Source organism: Erpetoichthys calabaricus, chromosome 13, assembly GCF_900747795.2.
Source record: "Erpetoichthys calabaricus chromosome 13, fErpCal1.3, whole genome shotgun sequence".
Lineage (NCBI taxonomy): Eukaryota > Metazoa > Chordata > Cladistia > Polypteriformes > Polypteridae > Erpetoichthys > Erpetoichthys calabaricus.
This window is the reverse complement of record NC_041406.2, coordinates 30,417,607-30,441,782: the sequence shown is the minus strand read 5'-3', so window position 1 is coordinate 30,441,782 and position 24,176 is coordinate 30,417,607. Positions and strand designations below refer to the sequence as shown.

General features: G+C 36.3%; 1 protein-coding gene across 7 annotated transcripts in view; it reads left to right on the top strand.

The window, feature by feature from the left end:
• LOC114643692 (ly6/PLAUR domain-containing protein 2-like) overlaps positions 1–23,303 on the top strand; it is a 201,288-nt gene extending 177,985 nt beyond the window's left edge. For 3 of the 7 annotated variants that reach the window (XM_051935928.1, XM_051935926.1, XM_051935927.1), the window contains exons 2-3: positions 14,594–14,710; positions 22,978–23,301. In XM_051935928.1, the coding sequence (XP_051791888.1) occupies positions 14,594–14,710; positions 22,978–23,168 (308 nt within the window). In that variant the 3' untranslated portion in view covers positions 23,169–23,301. Of the gene's footprint in view, positions 1–14,091; positions 14,241–14,593; positions 14,711–22,977 lie in introns of those variants that run through there. The other 4 variants (XM_051935931.1, XM_051935930.1, XM_028792201.2 and 1 more) reach the window with 3 other exon arrangements.
• Positions 23,304–24,176: the final 873 nt, after the last annotated feature.

Sequence of the window (24,176 nt, the reverse complement as noted above, 5' to 3'; positions counted from 1 at the left end):
ACCCGGAGGAAACCCACGCAGACACGGGGAGAACATGCAAACTCCATGCAGGGAGGACCTGGGAAGCGAACCCAGGTCGAATATTAATCATCAGTCAGCAATTGTTTCAGACAGAGTTGCCAGTGTCTGGTAACCTTCATCATTTCTTTAACAATAAATACTGGAATAGGCTGAAGTTAGAAGTAGAATTTCTCTTAAAATTATAAAAGCTAGAACCCGACATAATGGCAGTAGTGACCCTATAAAACAGGAAGACACGCAGCCCTCATGCTTTTCTTTGTCTCATTACTTTTCTTGTCACGCAGCATATATTCTAAGAGAATATAAAAGGAAATATTGTGAAAAACAAAACAGGTTCTTTAACATTCCATTACTCAGAAAAAAAACACCTACTGTTCTTTGTAAATTATAATCTCAATAAAAAAGATATTATTCAAGAAATATTTACTTTATGTCTTTATACTGTATTTTCTTTCAAAGATGTTGTCAACAACAGGAAATTTGCAATTGCCTTAGTATTGTATAAAAAGCATAAATTAAAAGCTGAGACCTATGTCTATGTTAATGAAGTGTCTCACAATTACTCCTAGGAATTGCATTAAAAGTCTGACCAGGATGAGAATGTGTCCTATTCAAGAGTAGAACATGAGAAGTAGTTATGAAGCAACCTACTCTAAGTCCCAGGAGGACTAGGAGTTCACATTCGAGAGTGAATGATGTCACACTTTTTTGGCATCCTGAGCTGCAAAATGGCACTCATGAAGGCCCTTTGTAGTTACTTAGAACATTAGAAAAAGCTAGACGAGAACAGGCCAGTCAGCCAGGCCAAGCTTGCCAGTTCTGTGTACTTAATTCCTTCATAACAAGTCCTATTGTCTACTACACTACTTGGTAACTTATTTCATGTATCTACTGTTCGGTTTGTCAAGAAAAACTTTACCAATGTTTGTGCAACATTTATCCATTACAAGTTTCCAGCTGTGTCTCCATGTTGTTGATCCCCTGAACTAATTCCCTTCATAATTTTAAACAGTTCAGTCATGTCACCTCTTAAACTCCTTTTGCTGAAACTGAAAAAGGCTCAGCTCTTTTTTCCTCATAACTCATCCCTGCAGTCTTTGAATCAGCCTATTTGCTGTACTCTGGACTGCTTCTAGTCCTGCTATGAGTTTTTTTGTAGCATGGAGATCAAAATACACACAGTAATTCAGATAAGGTCTAACCAGTGTGTTATAAAGCTTGGGCATATTGATATTCATATAGATTATCTGCCAATCCACCTAGTTTGGTATCATCTGTAAACTTAACTAGCTTGTTATTTAAATTCCTATTAAAATCATTTATATATATTAAACATAGCAGTGTCACTAGCACTGGAGGGTCACGTCAGGAAGGGCATCCGGTGTAAAATTTTGCCAAATCAATATGTGGACAACAATACAAATTTCTGCCAGGAAAGAGGAAAAGAGGAAGGCCTAAGCAAAGGTTTATGGATGTGGTGAGAGAAAACATGCAGGTGATGGTGTAACAGAACAAGATGCAGAGGACAGAAAGATATGGAAAAAGATGATCCGCTGTGGTGACCCCTAACGGGAGCAGCCGAAAGAAGAAGAAGAAGAAGTGTCACTAGCACTGATCCTAGAGGGACACCACTCTTAAAATCACCTAATTCTAATAAGATTCCTCACACCATAACCCTCTGCTTCCTCTGTTTGTACACATTTTGCGCCCATCTACACACAACACCCTGAACTCCCACTAATTTAAGTATGATGCCCAACCTCTAATGTGAGACCTTATGAAATGCTTTCTGCAAGTCAAGATAAATTATATCATATGCTCCACTTTGACCATATCCTTTTGTTGATTCCTCATAGAATAACATGTTGGTAAAACACAACCTCCCTCATCTGAACCCATGCCAACTGTTTTTTCCTTTCCTTAATAACTCCTTCCATCAATTTACCTGTAATGCATGTTAAGATTACTGACCAATAGTTACTTGGGCCTGCCCAAACGCCCTTTTTTGTATAGCTGGGTAATATTTATCATTTTCCAGCCCATTGGAATTTTCCCAATGCACAGTGACTTCTTACAAATATACATCAAGGGATTATAAATAACAATGCTAGTAATCCCACAGTCTTATTTTCAACGATTTATCGTCTGTTAAACCCAGGTAACTCAAAGGAATGCCTCCTAAGTACTTCCAGTAAAACCTGTGAGGCTATTGCTGTATTTTTCAAACAAAAAATTAATGATATTAGAAATAACATAGTATATCTCCCCAACACTAAGGATCCTCCTAAACCCCAGTATTCCGTTATAAACAAATTAAACTCTTTCACTAGGATAGATTTACCTGATTTATATAAAATAATTTCTCAACTGAAACCCTCCACCTGCGTCCTTGACCCAATACCAACAAATTTTTTCAAAGAAGTGTCGGGCGTTCTAATTGATAATGTTCTTGACATAGTAAATTCGTCATTAGATACGGGGGTCTTCCCAGACTGTCTTAAGACTGCTGTAGTTAAACCCCTACTTAAGAAAAATAATCTCGACCCCTCTGCTCTTGAAAATTTTAGACCCATCTCTAACCTGCCTTTCTTAAGTAAAATTCTAGAGAAGGCAGTCATTATACAGTTAAATAAGCACCTCAATAAACCTGCTATTCTTGATAAATTTCAGTCAGGTTTTAGAACAAATCACAGCACAGAAACTGCACTCGTTAAAGTAGTAAATGACTTGCGGGTAAATGCAGACAGAGGCCATTTATCTGTTCTCATCCTCTTAGATCTGAGTGCCGCATTTGACACCATCGATCATAATATTCTTAGAAATCGCCTTAGTCAATGGGTGGGCCTCTCTGGCAGTGTCTTAAATTGGTTTGAATCCTACCTGGCAGGGAGAAAATTCTTTGTTAGTTGTGGTAATTACAACTCAACAACACATGATATTCTATATGGTGTTCCACAAGTTTCTATCCTGGGTCCGCTGCTCTTCTCAATCTACATGCTTCCGTTAGGTCAGATTATCTCGGGACATAATGTGAGCTACCACAGCTATGCTGATGACACACAGCTGTATTTATCAATAGCACCTGACGATCCCGATTCTCTTGATTCACTAACACAATGTCTGACTTGTATTTCAGAATGGATGAATAGTAACTTTCTCAAGCTAAATAAAGAGAAAACTGAAATCTTAGTGATTTGCAATAATGGATACAATGAGGCTATTAGAAATAAACTGGATGCATTAGGATTAAAAGTCAAGACGGAGGTAAAAAGCTTAGGGGTAACTGTTGACTGTAATCTGAATTTTAAATCGCATATTAATCAGATCACTAGGACAGCATTTTTTCACTTAAGTAACAGCAAAAGTTAGACCTCTTATATCATTGAAAGATGCTGAGAAATTAGTTCACGCGTTTGTTTCCAGTCGACTAGATTACTGTAACGCACTCCTCTCAGGAATACCCAAAAAAGACATCAATTGTTTGCAACTAGTGCAGAATGCAGCTGGTAGAGTCCTTAAAATAATGCACACATTTAGAGATTACTATAAATCTTTATATTCCACTGAGCCCAAAGAAGACAACACGCAATCTAATGCATTTCTGGATAATTCACAAATACCACAAATAGATGCTTTAAGTGCTGAGGAACTAGATAAACCTCTAACGCTAACAGAATTACTAGACGCTATAAAGTCACTACAAAGCGGGAAATCATCAGGCCCTGATGGTTACCCCGTAGAGTTTTATAAGAAATTCTCCACTCAGCTAGCTCCACTCTTATTGGTAACATTTACAGAAGCTAAAGACCACCAAATACTACCTCAAACATTTCGACAAGCATTAATCACCGTCTTTCCTAAACAAAATAAGGACTTGTTACAATGTGCATCATATAGACCAATTTCACTCCTGAATAATGATGTTAAGATACTCTCAAAAATCCTAGCTAGAAGGATGGAGAAAGTGCTGCCCTCGGTAATATCACAAGATCAAACTGGATTTATTAAAGGCCGACATCTATCTTCAAATCTCCGACGCTTGTTTAATGTTATATATTCACCAGCAAAATCAAACACCCCAGAGATATTACTATCATTAGACGCAGAAAAGGCATTTGACATGATCGAATGGAATTACCTTTTCACTGCATTGGAGAAATTTGGGTTTGGCCCGAATATTTGTGCTTGGATTAAACTACTGTATACCAGTCCAGAAGCTTCAGTTTGTATTAATAAAATTTGCTCAGACTACTTTAAACTAGAACGTGGTACCAGACAAGGATGTCCCTTGTCGCCACTGTTGTTTGCAATCGCTATTGAACCACTGGCGGTTCACTGCCGAAATTCTCATCAGATAAAGGGGATTGTCAGAGAAGGACTGGAACAGAAAATTTCTCTATATGCAGATGATATGGTCTTATATATATCAGACCCAGAAAACACTGTCCCTGCTGTTTTAACAGCACTAACAGAATTTCAAAAGATATCTGGTCTTAGAATTAATCTGAATAAAAGTATACTCTTTCCAGTGAACTCACAAGCATATAATATTAAATTAGACACCCTACCTTTTACCATAGCAGATCAGTTTAAATACCTAGGGGTAAATATCACTAGTAAACATAAAGCTCTTTATCAACAAAATTTTGGCGTCTGTATGGAAAAAATTAAGCAAGACTTGCATAGATGGTCAACCCTTCATCTCACTCTAGCCGGAAGAATTAACATTGTTAAGATGAATATCCTTCCTAAACTTCTCTTTTTATTTCAAAACATTTCAATATATATCAATAAATCGTTTTTTAAACAGTTAGATTCAATAATAACCTCATTCATTTGGAACTCAAAACACCCACGTATCCGAAGAGCGACCCTACAAAGACCTCAGGCAGAAGGTGGCATGGCTTTACCTAATTTTCAGTTTTATTACTGGGCAGCAAACATACAAGCCATAAAAACCTGGACACAAATAAATGCACATACACAGGCTTGGTCTGCAATAGAAGTAAAATCCTGTAGTACTTCTTTATATTCCCTGCTTTGCTCTCCAATAAATGAAAGTTATCGCAAATATACTAATAACCCAATTGTGCTTTACTCACTCAGAATATGGAACCAAATTAGGAAGCATTTTAAGATGGAAAATCTTTTATCAGTGGCACCTTTGCAAGGGAACCACCTCTTTCAACCTTCGCAAGTATATCCAGTTTTTAATACCTGGAAAAGTTTTGGGATTAAAATGCTCAGAGATCTTTATATAGACAACATATTTACATCTTTTGAACAATTACGTTCAAAATTTAACCTCCCAGCTACACATTTCTTTTACTATCTTCAAATTAGAAATTTTGTTAAACAGAAATTGCCCGATTTCCCCCACCTTGCACCCTCCACAATGCTGGAAAAAATACTGCTCAATTCCGAGGAAACAAACACTATTTCCGCAATATATAAAATCTTATTAGAGTCCCTACCTTTCAAAGATCCAAGAGGACATTGGGAAGAAGATCTCTTAATCAATATATCAGAAAAGGAGTGGAAGGTAGCAAAGCAGAGAATTCACTCGAGTTCTATATGCGCAAAGCATAGAATTATTCAACTAAAAATTATATATCGAGCTCATCTGTCTCGCTTAAAACTGTCCAAAATGTTTCCAGGCCAGGATCCGACCTGCGAGCGCTGCAACCAAGCTCCTGCCTCACTGGGTCACATGTTCTGGGCCTGCACCAAACTAACATCATTTTGGACAAAGATTTTTAAGTGCCTCTCAGACAGCCTTAGTATCACAATCCCTCCTAACCCACTAACAGCTGTGTTTGGTGTCCTTCCAGATGGACTTGAATTGGAGAAGGACAAACAAACGGTGATTGCATTCACTACACTCTTGGCACGCAGACTTATTTTGTTAAATTGGAAGAATCCTAATTCTCCTCTTATAAGTCAGTGGGAAACTGATGTTTTATATTATTTGAAATTGGAAAAAATCAAATTTTCAGTTAGAGGATCTGTACAAAATTTTTTCAAAACTTGGCAGGATTTAATCAATATTATTTTAGAATAAGAGAATTAACTATTATTGTATTTAATTCCCTTCTCCATCTCTTATTTATATAGATATTTACTTCTCCCCTTCTTTTGTCTAATGTTGCCTTATTAAAAAGCTTAAAGAAATTCTCCTTTAGCTAAGCTCTCCTTCTCAGGGATGGGGTTTGATTTGTTTTCAAATTTGTTGGGTTATAAATGGATCTGTTTGTATGGAATGATTACAATGAAAATTAATAAAATAAAAATATAAAAAAAAAAAAAAAGGAATACCCAAAAAAGACATAAATCGTTTGCAACTAGTGCAGAATGCAGCTGCAAAGAATCCTAACCAGGAATAGAAAATCTGAGCACATTTCTCCAGTTTTGATGTCACTTCACTGGTTACCTGTGTCATTCAGGATTGACTTTAAAATTCTGCTTATGATTTATAAAGCCTTAAATAATCTCGCCCCATCTTATATATTGGAATGTCTGACATCTTATATTCCAAATTGTAACCTCAGATCCTCAAATAAGTGTCTCCTTAGAATTCCAAGAGCAAAATTTAAAAGAAGTGGTGAGGCGGCCTTCTGCTGTTATGCACCTAAAATCTGGAATAGCCTGCCAATAGGAATTCGCCAGGCTAATACAGTGGAGCACTTCAAAAAACTGCTAAAACACATTATTTTAACATGGCCTTCTCATAACTTCACTGTAATTTAATCCTGATACTCTGTATATCCAATTCATTATAATAACTATTCATGGTGGCTCTAAAATCCGTACTAACCCCTACTCTCTCGTCTGTTTCCTTTTCCGGTGTCCTTTTGGTGGTGCAACCACCATCTACTCAAAGCACCGTGATGTTCCAACAGTGATGGATTAAAAGCCTGAAGTCTGCATGACCATCATCATCTAAATACAAAGAGAACTATTTACATTTATGTTAGGTAGAATGCCCAGAGGGGACTGGGTGGTCTCATGGCCTGGAACCCCTGCAGATTTTATTTTTGTCTCCAGCCGTCTGGAGTTTTTTTTTGTTTTTTCTGTCCCCCCTGGCCATCAGACCTTACTCTTTTTCTATGTTAACTAATGTTGTCTTATTTTAATTTCTTATTTTGTCTTTTATTTTTCTTTTCTTCATTATGTAAAGCACTTTGAGCTACTTTTTTGTATGAAAATGTGCTATATAAATAAATGTTGTTGTTGTATATATTTACTCACTTAAATCCTAAAGAACTTGAAGATAATAATTTTGTGATCCTGGTGATTTGTTTAATTTAAGCCTATTTAATCTACTCATTTTCAAAACACTCAGTACTTCCTTAGTAGTTCCTGTTATGTTGTAAGAGGTTATCCACTTCATTTCACGTAAATATTTCAGAAAAATGCAAGTTTAGAGCATCTTCTATTTCACTGTCTGTATTTTTTTTAATTCCCCTTTACTATTCCTGACGAACTTCACCTCGTCCTTGACTGTTCTTTTACTACTAAAATACTGAAAAGAATCTCTTTGGGTCATCTTTAGCTTTATCTACTATATTCCTCTATAACTGCCCTTTATCCTCCCTAATATCCTTTTTAGTGGTTGCCCTCATGTTCTTCTATGCCCTCTGATACACACTGGAGTTATTAGTCTTATATGCTTTATGCAGCTGTTTTTTCCTTTGCAGCTTCTTTTTCAACTCTTTATTAACCCACTGCAGAGATTTTTTTTTAAATTTCCCAATAATTCAAAATTTTTGGGATGTACCAGTTGTGCAGTATATGTAAAACATTTTAAAAATTGTTCCACCACTCCTGACTTGTTTTTACACTTAAAAACATATCCCAGTTTATCTTTTTAGACTTTGTCACATCTGCTTAAAATTTGTCCAACCAAAGTTTAACTTAATAGTTTTAGCCTTTACATCCACGCTGTGCCAAGTACTATATTATGGTCACATAACCCTAGTGATTCAGTCACCTCTACACCTTCAGTTTTATCCTGATTATTACAAACTACTAAATCTAGACTGGTGCTTTAACATACTGTGTTCAAAAATAGTCCCTGATTACTTCTGAAAACTCCTGCTATTTTACTTGCTGTTTTCAAGGTTAGTCCAGTTAATACTCAGGTAGTTAAAGTTCCCCTATGACTGTAATATCAACCTGTATACTTGCATTTTTACTATTATAAAAAGGATGCATGTTGAAATTATTGTCTGCATTAGGGGGTCTATAGCACACTCCTAAAATGAGGCCCCTTTCCCTAATGCTTTCCTGACAAATCTAGGCATTCTCATGATGTGGCTCATCGTCCAACTGAAGAGGACTTGTGTTTAAATTCTGTTTTACATAAACAGCAACCACACCTTCTTTTCTGTTCTGTCTATCCTTCCTAAAAATGTGTACCCATCTATGCTCATGCCCATTTAGCTAGGTTATTTAGCCAAGTTTCTGTCATTGCTATAATTTCATAATTATGCTCAGCTACATACAACTCCATCTGACTTGTTTTGTTTTTGATACTTGTAGCATTAAGTCAAATTTTTTTTTAATATGTTAAGTATATTACTTTGCACTATTACTTTTATGTTACTATGCACTTTTTGTTTATACACTATTTTTTGTCCCTTCATGTAAAGTTCTAAACCTGGTCTGTCCTAAACTGCATGCCCCCCCCATACCCCATTCTCTAGTTTAAATAATCCTCGACTTACTTATTCATATGCCTCCCTAACACAATGGTACCCCACAGGTTCATATGTAACCTGTCACGCTGGAACAGGTCTTGTTTGTTCCAAAAGAACTCCAAGTGTCCCATAAACTATACCCTTTCACCCTACACCAAGATTTTCTGGCGTGTGGCACAACTTCAGAGAAGACTTACCTTGTCAGTTCTGCTCCTCAGCCTGGCACCTAACTCTTTAAATTTGGATTGTAGAACTGACAGCCTGCAGAACTGGATTCTCCCCCGCTCGGGCCAAGAGTCTATCCACCCTTCCAGGTTGGTCTCCCACTTGTACACCTGGAAGGCAACACACTGTGTGATATGACATTTTTAAGCTTTCTGTTACTAACGCTATGGCTTCATCTAAAATAATAACAATATTATTCAGAGGGACATGATAACTTTCAAACAAAGGTTTATTTCACTCTCATGAAGTATTCTAGCGCATTTAACTGGGCCTCTTAACTACATTAAGAATAATACGGTAATGAGCACTGAGATGGAAAGACATACATTAAATGAAAGATAAGCCTGATAAAGGGCACATTTTACTTCTCAGTGAATGATCCATAGCTAGATGCTTCATCCTTGAAACAACTAAAAGCAATTTGTCAGGGAATCTCAGTGACCTTGGGGGATCAGTAAGGATACCTGTGGTACAGTATATGGTGGAGCAAAAGCATTTATTGACTTAAAAACAAATAATAAAGTCATAAAATCAATTCTGCCTTTAGCAGGTGTCCACTGGAGAGCAGCCTAGTTAAGTGCAATGTGCTTGTACTTTTTGGTCCCAGTTAAACAATGAGCTGTGGCATTTTGGACCATCTGAAGTCTGGATAGCCAGGTCTGAGTAGCCCTGGCATAAAGTGCATTACAGTAATCTAGTCTGGCCAATATAAAAGTATGAACCACTTTTCCAAGTCCAAAGGAGACATAAAATTTGAACAATTATGAGACCAGTCCTAACTAATAGAAGGAAGTGCTAATAACAGAATTAATCTGTTTGTCAAAATGAAACACAGATCAAAATCAGCAGGTTTACAGCATGAAGAAAGTGAACTGAAAAATCTGAATTCTACCATGGAATTCACAGCTCCAAAAATAGTAACTTTAGTCTTGTTTTTGTTTAACTTGAGAAAACTGAACTCAACCCTAGCATTGACATCTCTCAATCATAGACTGGCTGAAGGCCTATTATTAACAGACTTCAAAAACAGGTAAAGCAGAGTGTCATCAGCATAATAATGACATGAGAGGCCATACGTCTTTATTATGGAGCTAAGAAATAGCAGATACAAACAGAAAAGGAAGGGCCCAAAACTGACCTGTGTGGAACTCCATAAGACAGAAGGTAACTCCATTCTAAACCACATTAAATGTCCTATTGGAGAGATAAGAGTCACTCAGTGCAGTATTGTGCCCCTTATGCCAGCGCAGTATTTCAGATGTTCACACCCACTGTATTAAATGCAGCATTCAAATCTAAAAGAACTAAAACAGAAAAGTCTTTGGAATAGGATGCTAAAACAACTCATTCATTACTTTTAAAACAGCTGATTCCATGTTGTGCAGTTGGCTAAACTGTGGAAGAAAATTATTTTAAACAGACACCCCCCACTGGAATGCCCCGATTTAAGCGATAAAACACAGGCAGGAAAAAGCGTCCATCATTATTCTTTATCTAAATCTTGCAAGAGGCAAAAGCATGTCATATCAGTGTTTTTGCTAAGAAAAAAGTGTCCTCTGTGCTATATTTATACAATCCATTGATTAGGTCACTACTCAAAAAAGGAATTCTTTACATAATCAGAAAACTTTTAACATGATTACATGATTTAACATGATAACACATTATTTTAACATGGCCTTCTCATAACTTCACTGTAATTTAAATCCTGATACTCTGTATATCCAATTCATTATAATAACTATTCATTCAAAATCTGTACTAACCCCTACTCTCTCTTCTGTTTCCTTTTCTGGTGTCCTTTTGGTGGTGGCTTGCGCCACCACCATCTACTCAAAGCACCATGATGTTCCAACAATGATGGATGGATTAAAAGCCAGAAGTCTGTATGACCATCACCATCAAGTAACTCCGTGAGAACCCTAACTACAAAGAGGACTGTTTCATTTATGTTAGGTAAAATGCCCAGAGGGGACTGGGCGGTCTCGTGGCCTGGAACCCCTACAGATTTAATTTTTTTTTCCAGCTTTCTGGAGTTTTTTTTTGTTTTTTCTGTCCACCCTGGCCATCGGACCTTACTCCTTTTCTATGTTAACTAATGTTGTCTTATTTTAATTTTGTATTTTGTCTTATTTTTCTTTTCTTCATTATGTAAAGCACTTTGAGCTACTTTTTGTATGAAAATGTGCTAAATAAATAAATGTTGTTGTTGTTGTTGATGATTGGTTGCACCTAGTTGTTAACAGGACATGACAAACGTTAATACCTTAAATGACCTCAATTTTAACCCCGTCCACTATGTTGATTGATAATCCTGTTATCTTAGGGTGTACAAGACATATTATTTTTATTCTTATTTTAGGAGATGTGTGAATTTCCTTACAGCTTTATCCTGTGTCGCAATAATGAGACATCACACAGATAAAGGTTTGGGGCGGTCACCCATATAATGAGGTATCCTGGCTGCAACGTTGAAAATGCAAATATAGAGCACTGATATGCATACAACAGAGTCCACAACACGACTGACACATAGAGGAAACGGTTAGACTTTTAAAGGGGAGGACAGGAAGTGAGGTCATATGGGTCTGGCTCAGGATCATCTGCCATTGGTTCAAGCCTGGAGGTGACATCACAGGGGCCGGAGCTGGTAAGGTCTTCTTCCATTGGCTCGGTCCCGGAAGTGACATCATGAGAGCCAGGTGAGATCTCCCGGGAATGGTCTACAGGCAAGGGAAAAAAAGAATCAGTGCACTCTGCCACATCCCGGTATGCCTCAGAACTGTCTTCCCTCGAGCCCTTTAGCTGCCTCCCATGCGCACATGTGTGACACCTGTTTTGAACAAAAAGAACAAAGACCTAATTCTTTATGATCCAGCTGGGTACAAAAACAGGAAAGTTAGTACTAAGCAAAAACATAGAAAAATGATTATGCCATAAAATATAACATTTTCTCTTAGAGATAATATAAAATAAAATAAGAAATGCATTTATCATAGTAATTTTGTTATATAATACGCTACCGTGGCTGTTCGTTTGTCTGTCCAGGATTTTAAATCACCTGTAGCTCGCAAACCGTTTTACCTATTGTCCTGAAATTTGGTACGCATATAATACGTGACGTCTACTATCCGCTTTTGGGGTGATGGTTTTAATTACTCTTTTTTTTTTATTTTATTGTAGAATCAACTCTCAGCAGTGTGCAGCAGGGTGGCCGTGCGGCACATGCATACGTGCACCGTTCTCATTCCCTACCACCTTCGCCGTCACTTCCCCTAGCTCTTCATATCTTAAATCATTCTTGAGGCAGATTGAAGACTTAAGTGCCAGCTTAAGTGAAAAATTAAGAAAAATGTACTAAGTAATTGCAACACAAAAACTAACTTAAAATCAGTTTTAACATGAAAAGATGCCGATGGAAGAAGAGAAGCAGCAGATCACTAGGGTGGAGAAAAGAAGAGCTGCTCAGCAAATAGCAAGCCCATCAACCTCTGATCAAACGAATGGTAAACGTACAGAGAAAGAAAGAGGATGAAAACTAGGAATGCTCAAGTCAAGTGTATTCACTGCATGCGCTGTTACTGGTAAATAATAAAATAATACCATCAGCTTTTAAGCATAAGCTCAGAAGGATATGAGACTCAGACACATGCTAGGTGAACACTGGACCAGGATTTTAATTGAACTCTTACAAAACCCAGACTAGTAAACATTACGAATATCACAGTCATTTAGAAAGCTTACCTTTTGATTAAAAACAACCTTCTCAAGTATTTTGGACAGAAATGAAAATTTAGAAATAGATCTAAAATTACAAGGAGATTCAACAATCTCCTTGTAATTTTAGATTACATTTAATTTTAACAATCTACCTAAAATTTTAAGTAACTTTGCAGGGCAGGCATTATCTGTGAAGGGTAGTTTTTCTAAAATATTCTCAGTTTTAATATCAACCACAATGTCCTTGGTTCTCATCTAGTCATTGTCAATAAAAATTGAGGACACAATTTTTAAAACCTGTGAAATGGATATTTAAAACCACAGTCTGCAAAGGAGCTCCCACCTTGCATTTATACATCTGTGTCTGCCTCTGTTGCTCTCAACTTATCTGAAGAGCATATTTAATTAGTAGTCATTTGATTTTCAATGAAAAGAGAATGGTGTGTATTTTTGAAACAATGGAAGAGTGCAATAAACAGTTATCTTTATACAGTATATTGTATAACTATATCATTAAAATGAATATGAAACAAGATAATGAAACAAAGTAAAAACTTCATGACACATTTGAGATACCAGTAAAAATGTTCAGGAAGAAAACTGCTACTCCTAACACACCACAGTAGGATTTGATATTAATATGTCACGCTTTCAGTTTTCACTAGTATCTTGAACTGTCCCTGAATGACAAAATAATCCATTGAGAGCATCCGCAAAATTGATTTAGGGGAGTGCTTATACCTACATTATGCCTTATTGTTAATTCTCTTACATTAAGATATTAATTTATTATTTAAAATTCTATTAATGATTTTATTGAGATTTTTAAATTGTGTATTATTGTTTATTGTCCTTATATATTCTTCTTTAATACACAGTCTTGGAGTTTGGCAATTGAGCATTTCACTATATTTTGTGTGCATAATTTTTGTGTAACATATAAAATTTGATTTGATCTGAATCAAAATCCTGCTTACATCCCTACAGCTGTTAAATTTGGACTTGATGGAACATGAATTACTGTAACACAAAAGATCAAATTCACACGGCACATAGTATTCATGACGTCCAAACAGTGAGTAGTTCTTTGATAGACTTGACTTAAGCTGGTTTAGGAAGTTATGTTTTGCTACAGTGATTTTATGCTTTGACAAGCATAATGTTATTTTGAGAGCATTAAAAATATGTTAGCAATAGCAATCTTTTAAGTTTCACTCTGAATCATTTTCTTTTAATTTGCCACTTAACAACCAGAATTGTTGCAGTAATCACAAAGCTGTGAAATGTAAAAAAAGCTGCACACCCAGTAATGTCATACATGTGGTTGCTGAGGCACATCCCCTGTCTTTCCTGAACTGTAACTTTCTCTTTTCTCGATTCATTTCATTGGTCATTTTGCACATTGACGGAAAGAATTTTCTTCATTTACGTAAATTATTCTTAACCCTTCCCACATATCACCAATATAAATTAGGGCTGACACATTTTACCATAATGCTGAAGCTGAACATTTCAGATTGAAAATGAGGACCACAATAATTGTGTTGTTTGTCATTTCTGTTGCAGCATACTCAGGTAATTATAAAATGCTTTATTTGAATAAAGTTACTGCACATGGTTATAACTTATAAATGTATGAAGAGTATAGTAAAATTAAACTAAAAAGAAATCTCTATAGTTATTTTATGCATGAAAAGCAACATGTTTGATTAATTTATGTCAACTAAATAGAATATAAAACCTGAACTGATGGATACAATCTGTATTTTGCTATCTCTTGTTACAACTTCAAAATTGATATTAATAATACTAAATATATGCTGTGTGTATGATGAAAGTATTAATGCATTTAGTAACTTTAACTTTAATGTAAATTGTTTTTGAATTTTTCTCATTATTGCCAATCATGTATTTCTTTTTTTCCTCAGTTAAAGCTTTAAAATGCTACACGTGTGCTGTTACTACATCACATGCTGACTGTATAGCAAATACGGCAGTGTGCTCCGCTGGTCAAGACACTTGTATGTCTATAGTCAGCTCAGCCGGTAAGTAACAAGTTAATGTATTCAATGCATATATGAAGTCATGTAGTAAAAAAGAACATAACTATTTAGAAACATCAGAACATCTGCATATTGTTTAACATGAGCTAAGATATCAAAACAGTGCAAGCTCTAAGATAAGTACGGTAATATAAAGTGTGATAAAAAGCAGACTAAAGAAATCTGTAAAGAATCGGTTCTAATGTATGTCATTCATTGAGCAGTGTTTGCCCAATGTATCCTAATTGAGACCAATGTGGCCATTTCATTAACATTCAAAGTGCTGCACAAAGCCTAAATTATTAGAAAGATAAATTGCATCATACCTCTTACGGAGAAAGTATAATATAGAAAATGGAGGACTGAGAAGATCTTTCCTTCCCAGAAGCATTCTGACCATTTCTGAACATTGTAAAAGACAGTAAGATAACAAAGATAAGATAATTGAGTTCCAATGGCACAATGTAATATATTCTGTAGACTTTTTGTATTAAAAAGATGCATGCAACAAAACACTTAAAAACACCATGGGAAGATCTGCGAGGTACTCAATAAAGCTCTACCACATTCATCAGGTCATATCAAGAACAAAGGGATCACGTGTCAATCGTTCTTCATTTAAATCCACTGAGAATTGGTCTTCGTTGGCTCAGTCAGTTAGAGTCTGGCTGCCTGAGTCTCACTAAGACTGTCTTTGTCATTTTTATAGAATGCTTGAGTGGTGCGGTTAGTTCCCTAATTCCCTGCTGTTCTGTTTCATTTAATCAATATATCCGTCTATTTTTTATTTTTACTTCTAGCTCTGATTGGGGTATTGAGGGGATTAGGTGGGATAAGCTGTTCCTTTCTTAATTGACTTGTCTTCATGTTCCTTGAGTACACATTTTGTTTCAATAAAAAAATGAATCACAAAAACTGCTCTGCCTCATTGAAGTCCTGTATTTCTTGAATACAAAAATTCCCCACTATGCTTACCCATTTTCTCAAATTTAAAACCCAGTGATGAGGTCGGTTTGAATATGATTATTTTTAAGCCAGTACAGTTCGACAGGACCTGCTTTACATTAACAGTGTAGAGCATCATACAACATTTTTAATAGTATGTATGAATAAAGAAAATTAACACCAGTAGTACAAAGAGAAATCAAGGCTTCAACAACCTCAATTTTTAATTTTAATTTAATAAAGGGTTTTGGTTTTATTTGCAGTATGTACTTTAGATTGTCAGCTCAAACGTGAAAGACTAGGACCTTATAAGGGTTTGTTCTGAAAAATAAAAATTTAAAGGCCAGGACAATTCTATCCTTTATTAAGCAGACATGGCCACAGATGAAATGACTTTCATTATTTGCAAAAAACACACAGCTTAACACAACTGGGAAACTGGAATGTCACAGCTCTAACATTAGATATTAGGATAAATTACTGTCCTCCTTTCAACAACATTTTAGAGCCACACACATGGCCTAACAAACTAAACAAAATTTTAATAATAAGATATGAATAAAGCCATAGAACACCAGTAGTACAGAGAGAAATTAAAGTGCAGTTCTATTTCTTCTGCTAATGACCTAACACTGGGCAGACACTGGTAGACTGAAAAAGTACCTTAAACAGAAAAATAAAAAGAGAAAAAACAGAAACATCAAAATAAAAACAAGAAAATACCATTCTCAATAGGAGGAATGGTGGCTCAGAATTTAGCTCAACTGCCTCAGAGTCCTGAGGCCTCATGTATAAACAGTGCATACGCACAGAAATGTTGCGTACGAATGTTTCCACGGTCAAATCGCGATGTATAAAACCTAAACTTGGCATAAAGCCACGCACATTTCCACGGTAACTCATACCTTGGCATACGCAATTTCTCCGCTCGGTTTTGCAGACTGGCGGCACCCAGCGTCAAAGCAGTGCTACTGTTCCTGTGTGATCACCTTTCTTTCTTAGCTCCACATTCCTGACGCGGCTTTATAAATACACTGAAATTAACTGCATATTGTTTATTAGTGTAATGCATCTGATTGTAATTAACCTGTAGCAATATAATGGTCCAGGGAATAGCCATAGTATTCCAAATACCATAACTGCTTTAGCGTTGTTACGCTCACTGCATCTTGTTTTTCTTTTTGCTGCTCCCGTTAAGGGTTGCCACTGCGGATCATCTTTTTCCATATTACTCTCACTGCACCACTCGGAGTATTTATATCACTGTATCTGAGTGTGAATCACAGCAGCAGCTGATCGGAAAGAGAATTATCGGTATACAGTTTCAAGTACACACTACCTCAACCACGGCAAAAAGCGTCAAAGCCTTTCCTGTACGGACCTCGCGTTTCAGAAACAGTTTCATCCCAAGAACTATAAACGCACTCAATCAGTCCATCAAGTGCTCCTTGTAGAACTGTTTGTACTTATAAGTACAATCACATCACTGTAAACTTACACTACAGTTATAATATTGCACAACCTGCGCTACTTTATAAAGCGCATATGATGACAATATCATTTTTAAGATGAAATGCAGCAAAATATGTTGCTTATAGTATACAGATAAAACTTTAACTTCATTTAAATAATCTGCATTGTTAATAATTAAACATGTGAGGACACGGTGCCGCAACGTATAGCTGGTTCACGGATAGCTCCTGCCTTGCGCTGTATTATTGCTGGTGCTGACGCGACACTGGAAGGATAGACGGATAGAATAATTAAACATGTACTACGAAGATATTTCAATGTTCCTTAAAATTTTGAAGAATCGGCATTCTAAGCTTACAGATAGCTTAACGTCTATTACAGAGCTGGTTGTGTGGCAATTGGGTATTTGGAGAAAGAAAAGTACGTTTGAAAGAGACAGTACTTCTGTAATAAATTATTTCATCGAAGGTCGCACATGGTGCAGCAAGCCTCTTGCGTGAGATATGAAGAATCACTGCACCACCGTGTTCCCATGTTTAATAACATGCTTTCATTGCTATCATTATGAAAATGATATCAAGTATACATCTCAGTATTTTAATTATTCAGAGAGCTGTAATATCTCGAATGTAATGGATTCTGTGTCCTGTCGGAGAAAGAGAAAGAACGGAAGCACGTAGTGATTCACACACATAGAGCACATAGAAGATCAAATACAGAACAAAGCATTTAATGTGCTACTTGAGAAACTAGTAAAATAAACGATTTTAAGATGAAGTTTATGATGTTCTACTTTAATGGCAAAATAAACTACGTGATTAAAGTGGAAATTTCGAGATTAAAGTTGACATTTCGTGCTTTTTTCCCCACTGTGTGCCTATTTGTTTTGTCTGTACCCTAATAAGCTTTCATATGACACTCAGACGGTCCGCTGCGAGTCGCCTTTTCACGGCGACTTTGATATGTGATTTCTTTTTTATTTCGGGTACTGTGCGACTTTGTGAATTTGATCTTTCGAGTTTCTCCAACACTCTGTCACTCGATCAACTTTCTTTTGTTGATTATACCACTGTTTAAACCAACAAATAGTACGTTTTTCCTTTGCCTCCACTTGGTATTCGCTGAAATTCTTATATTTTCCCCTGTGCTTTTCCCATTGTCTTTTCACAGAAGGCTATTTATATCGATTTGCATATTCAAAGAGGCGTAATTCTGGGAGGAGTTGGGGCGGGACAGAAGGCGCGTGCACGTGCGTTACTTTTCACGCTGATCGGGATTTATGTAGTGGAAGAACGTGAAATTTTGCGTGCGCACAGATTCCTGCATCTGGATTTTTCTGTGTGTACGCACAATCCCGCTTTTGTGCTTACGCCATGTTATAGTGTGAGTTCTACGCACGGCATTATACATGAGGCCCCAGGGTTCAAAGCTTGATCTGGTTACTGTCTTTGTGCAGTTGACACTTTCTTTCCATATTCACGTGGGTTTTCTCTTGATGGTCCTACAGAAGCTGTGTACTGGTGTGATGTGAGTGGGTGTGGGAGTGAGCCTTGTGATCGACTGGTGCCTTCTGTAGGTTGCCTTGCACTTGTTGCTGAGATAGGCTCCACAACCGGACATGAGAAGAAGCTGGTTTATTAAATGAAAGAAAAAACAACTAGGGATCAAAAACTATTTGAAAGGTTAAGTGAAAATTATTGCAATAGCCTACAAGCTCTAAAATGTGAAAAAAAATGAAAATCTGCTAGCAACTCAAACAAGAGGATCAGAAAAAAACTAATTCAAAAGCCTCAGATACTGTTTGGAAATAATTATAATATATCAAAATAATTCAATGAATGCTTCAGAGAGATAAGTTCCAGGCATAAACTGTTTCTTACATAGTCAGACTGTTTACTGCATATGTAACATGGCAAAATTGGATTGGTAATAAATTTAGATTATCATAACACAAATCCAAAAATTTCTTAAATAAAGAATCCATCAGATAAATATGAAATATGCACAAGTGGAACTGGTTAGCCCTTCTGCCTCACAGTTATAAGAGAAATGGGTTTAACTGTCCCTGTGTGTCGGCACAAGTTCTTCTGCAAGTGATCTTGTATTCTGTTCATATCAGTTTCTGTTCAATTTAACAGGAATGGATACTAAAAGAGGAATCTGTATTTTTGTGGTAGGGTCCTAAGGTGACCGTAATCCCCTTTATGGTCTCTATTACAAGGACATTAATGGAATTAATGAAACAGACATTCTGCCTTTCAATCAGCCCTTAATTTAACTCGATCTTGTCTTCATTGACACACCTCCTTGTCAGGCAGACCAATATACTGTAGTTGTGGCCTGTTCGTGTTCATGTTCAGCTTTTATCTCAGCCATTCATATGCCGCCAGGTCAGCTAGACAGTCAGTCACAACCAAAACCTTCAACCCCCCAGTCCAGTACTTAACAAAGATTCTTATCTGATCTAATAAGACGTAAAAGTCCCATAGCAAAACTAGCTTGACTTACCTTCTTGTATTTTAAAATTAGATAGTTAGACTTCAAAGCCTGTTTAAGCACTTTATTGTCATTGTGTAACACAACAAAATTACATTTTGTGACAGCCCCAAGGTGCATTGAAACAAAAGTCAAATAATTCAAAATACTGTATGCCGTATACAGTGTTAAGTGATCAAGTAACCAGAGCAAATTATTATTGCTCAAAGTACAGCAGCATAAATTGTTATTGCACCTGTTAATGAATAGTACATTACATATTATATATTGTATTACATTAGTATATTGCACATTACCAATATAGCTTATTGCACATGTTCAATTAAAAATGATCTCAAACTGAGGAGATTCAAAAAGTTTGTCTATCTGTCTGTCACGCAATTACTCACAAACAAATGACAGTAGAACCTTAATCTTAGTGTTAATCGTAAAGCTTATGACCTGATATGTTCTGGAAATTCAAACATTTTACTGGTGGGCAGAAAAGTTGATTATAATTAAAGAATTGATAATCACAAAGATAAGGTACTGAAGGGGTTCAGTAAGAATTTACTTAAATAAAATAAAATTCTTTAAGCATTGATCATTCTGAAGCTAGACACACACACATACTCTAGGTCCTGCTAGGGCCTGTTGCAGCTCGTAAGATGTGTGTGTGTGTACTCGTTGCTTTGAGCAGGCTGCTTTTATAAGTTCACACATATGTCTCATGTATCTGTTAACAAGTGTCATTTCACTAAAATAACAAAAAGATCTTAAAAATGTAACACGATGCTAATTTTGAAATAAGCTTCATAGGCAGCTTTGCTAGTACAAACCACATAAAGAAACTTAAGAGTCGTAACATTGCTGCTGTATTATTTTTATACATCAATGTATAAATAAGCAAAGGCAATGGATAGAAATAAGCAAACATGGCCTAAAGCAGTTATGAGCTAATATAAATATGGGCTCAAGCAAAATATAAGTCAAGACTGTTGCATGGTTCAAAATAAAATTTAACATCCCAAATTGTACAGTGCATGTGTGTTCAGAATTCATAATCAATTGTAAGTTCTTACATTTGTAAACAATGGATGGTAAGTGTAGATCTAGCCTTGTGTAGCATTTTATTTTAAGACCGTATAATAAAAAAATATCAACAACCTATATTTTAGATATTATTCTGTGTTACACACCTGCCCATTTCATGGCATATTTATTAACAACACTTTAGAGTTTCCCATCATACTAGTCTGTAAGTCTTTGGCATGTGCAAATGTGTCTGTAGAAAATCCACACGTACACAAGAGTATCACGTAAAGCTCCACACAAGTAGTAACTGCATTAGTTAACCTATTAATTACATATTTCACATTAATGTCCCTTGTCTCAGGTTTACTCTTCATGTCTGCTCATGACAACATTCTGTAGTGTCTAGTATTGAATTACATTGACTTGTAAAGAATTCTGATGTAATACACGTGAAACAAATGCAGACATACTGTTTAAAACTATCACCATTGATCTTTCCATTGGCACAGTTTTTTTGTGTTGCAACATGCTAAGCATGGAAAATCAGAGTTTATGCAACCTAACATTCTTTATAAGCGATGCAAAATCTCATTACATATCGACTTCCAAGTAAATATATTTTTTTAATGTCAACGATTTAGACTCTCTCTAGACACCACAGCAGCTTTCAATGACACAAATTAAATGTCAGGATCAAGTATCAAAATTAAGACTACATTCTTGATGCCACACTACTATGAAAAGAAATTGAGAATTTTCAAAACTCACATAGGCACACGCTCACGTACAGTACTCTCTAACAAGCAAGGGAAAATAAACAAATGCTCATCATGAAGCTCAAGTTATTTTATTCATTTGAAGTGTTCCAAAAAAAATTTCCTCCAGTCAGATATGATCACCAAACTGTGCAGTCACTGTAAATATGCTCCTGTGTAACAGACTGTCTCAAAAATGTAATGTAAATTTGGTGAAAATACAAACTTTATCAGGATGATGGCAAAAATGTAAATTACTTATTAGTAAAATGTATAAAATAGAGTGTCACGTACTAACAAGCAGATGATGTGCAAAATGACCAATAAAGAAAATGCAAGACATTTAAAAATCAAGAAGGGTCTACAAGTAGTGATATTATTGTCTTTAAAGAGTTGCAAAAGTGCACCATACATTACAGAATAAATTAGGAAGAATTACTTACATTAGACTGTGGAAAGATACATTATTTAAATAATTCTTAAAAGTATTTATGAAATAGCACGAGTACCATTTTATAGTGTTGTGATCACCAGGGGGCATTTCAGCACCCCAAACCTCAGACACAGCCTCACAGATCCCAGTTCCAGTATAAGTAAAAGGTTTACTCACACCAAATACCTTGTGTGAAGGCTTCAGAAGCAACATAAACCAACGCAATTCTTTTCCTTCTTTTTCCTCTCTCCTTCCACTCCTCCACGAAAGTTTTGTCCTCTTCCACTCCAACTCGTCTGGATGAGGTTGAGCAGCTACTTTTATCTTGAACCTGGTAGTACTTCATGTGATAGGGTATAGCCTGATGAAAGAACTTCAAATCAAAATCCCATAAAGTAGGGATGAGGAATACCTGCAGCACCCCCTGGCATGTCCCACGAAGCCCAACAAGGTTGTTCTATGGGACTACAAAACCCAGTGTGCCTTGTGGGTATTTGCACAGGTAACTTTGCCCAGGGAAGCTACCTCCTAGTGTGTTGGGGAAGCTTGTAGTCCTGCCAAGTTGTCTTCCCCTGTCCTTCCACTACGCTGACTTCCCAGCTGGGCACCATTCCTGTGTCCAAACCAGCCGGGATGCCAGTGTACCCTCTGCCACACTGGCATTTTCTGTTTGTCTCCCGATTAAGGCAGAATGATCTTCTCTTGGTTTACTGTGCCTTTGCAGGGCTGGCCTCCCATCCAGGAAAGGAATCTTTCCCCATCTTGGCCGGGATACCCACCCATGCATGCCATCCATCATGGTGTATTGTAATTTGGTGAGATGTATGCTCTGATGCTGTCATCACAGGGTAGTGATCGGGATATAAGATTTTTTTTTCATTCAAATAAAATACATTTAATATGCTAAGTCAAATAAAAATAAAAATCTAGAGCATGAAAATTTCCAAAATTCATTCTAATATTCTTCAGTACATAAACATACTCTGATTTCTCATAATGCCTGATGTGTTGGATGAAGGATATTAACAGTAGGTTTTAGAAGGGGCTAATGCAAACAGTTCTTTTTATTTCATATTGCTTGATTTAAGTTGCTATAATGTTCATTATACAGTATATCAAAAGGTCTCATTTTCTATTATATTTTTTTTTTCTAGAAGGACAATCTGCTTATGCAAAGGCATGTAGCACCAGTCAAGGATGCTCTGCAGCAGCAACTCTTAATAGCCAAATTGTGACAACAACATGCTGCACTACTGACTTGTGCAACAGCTCATCTGCATTCAAGATGAACTTCTGGCTCCTGGGACTCTGTGCAGTTTTCATTTTCTTTGTTAGCCGTAGCTAGTAGCCCAATCTCAAATAAAACTAACTTTATCATATCATGGAAAGAAAACATTTTAAAATGTAAGAAAAAAATGTGAGGGCTTTTTGAATTAATCAATAAAAAGAAGATTACCCATGTAATTTGGTTTCAATGTTTTCCTTCAGTGTTCTCTTCTGTGTGGAGTTTGCATGTTCTCCCTCCAGATGCTCTGATTTCCTCCCTCAGTCCAAAGACAAGCAGATTAGATGGATCGGCAATGCTAAATTGTCCCTTGGTGTGTGTGTTTGTGTGTTCTTGTGTGCCTATCCATATACAGACTCTGGTGTTGTTTCATAATCACCAAGTGCGTACCTTGTAGCAAAGTGGCCCACTTAACAAAAGTTTTAAATCACATTAAAATCATTCTTAAATCTTCAATGCAAACATACAGAAGTAATTTTAATAAGATTTTAAGGTTTTCCCAAGTGGTGTCCTAAGAGGTCCCAAGTCTTTTACTCCATGTTGCCCCTGTAGACCAGTTAGAGTACTGCAGGCAGTTTCACACACTGCATCATTCACATTCATTAACTGATATAAATGACTGAGTGCTTGAAAAGATGGAGGCTGGTTGAATCATTGTATGCTGTTTGAAGGAGTGTGAGGACTTTCAGGGGCACGTGTTCAATCTCCAATGATCTCCACAAGGCAGGCCACTGTACACAGTCACAGACAGTTTCACACGCTGCATCATTCACATTTATTAACGTTGATATAAATGGAAGAGTGCTTAAAAAATGGTCCATTACTTAATATATTAACTGAAGAAAATGGAAAAGCTCTTAACATTTTATTTTTTGCTAAATTAATTTTAAGAAATCTAACATTTGCTCTGTTTTACTGACAGAGTAATGTAGAAGACCAAAAGAAATAAAAACTGTAAGACAAAATTTATATAGAAAATATAGAGTGCCTAAACCATTTGCACAGTGTCCAATATAAAAAATGAATGCTTGATATTTTTTCATATTTCCTGTATAAAGTAAAATCTCA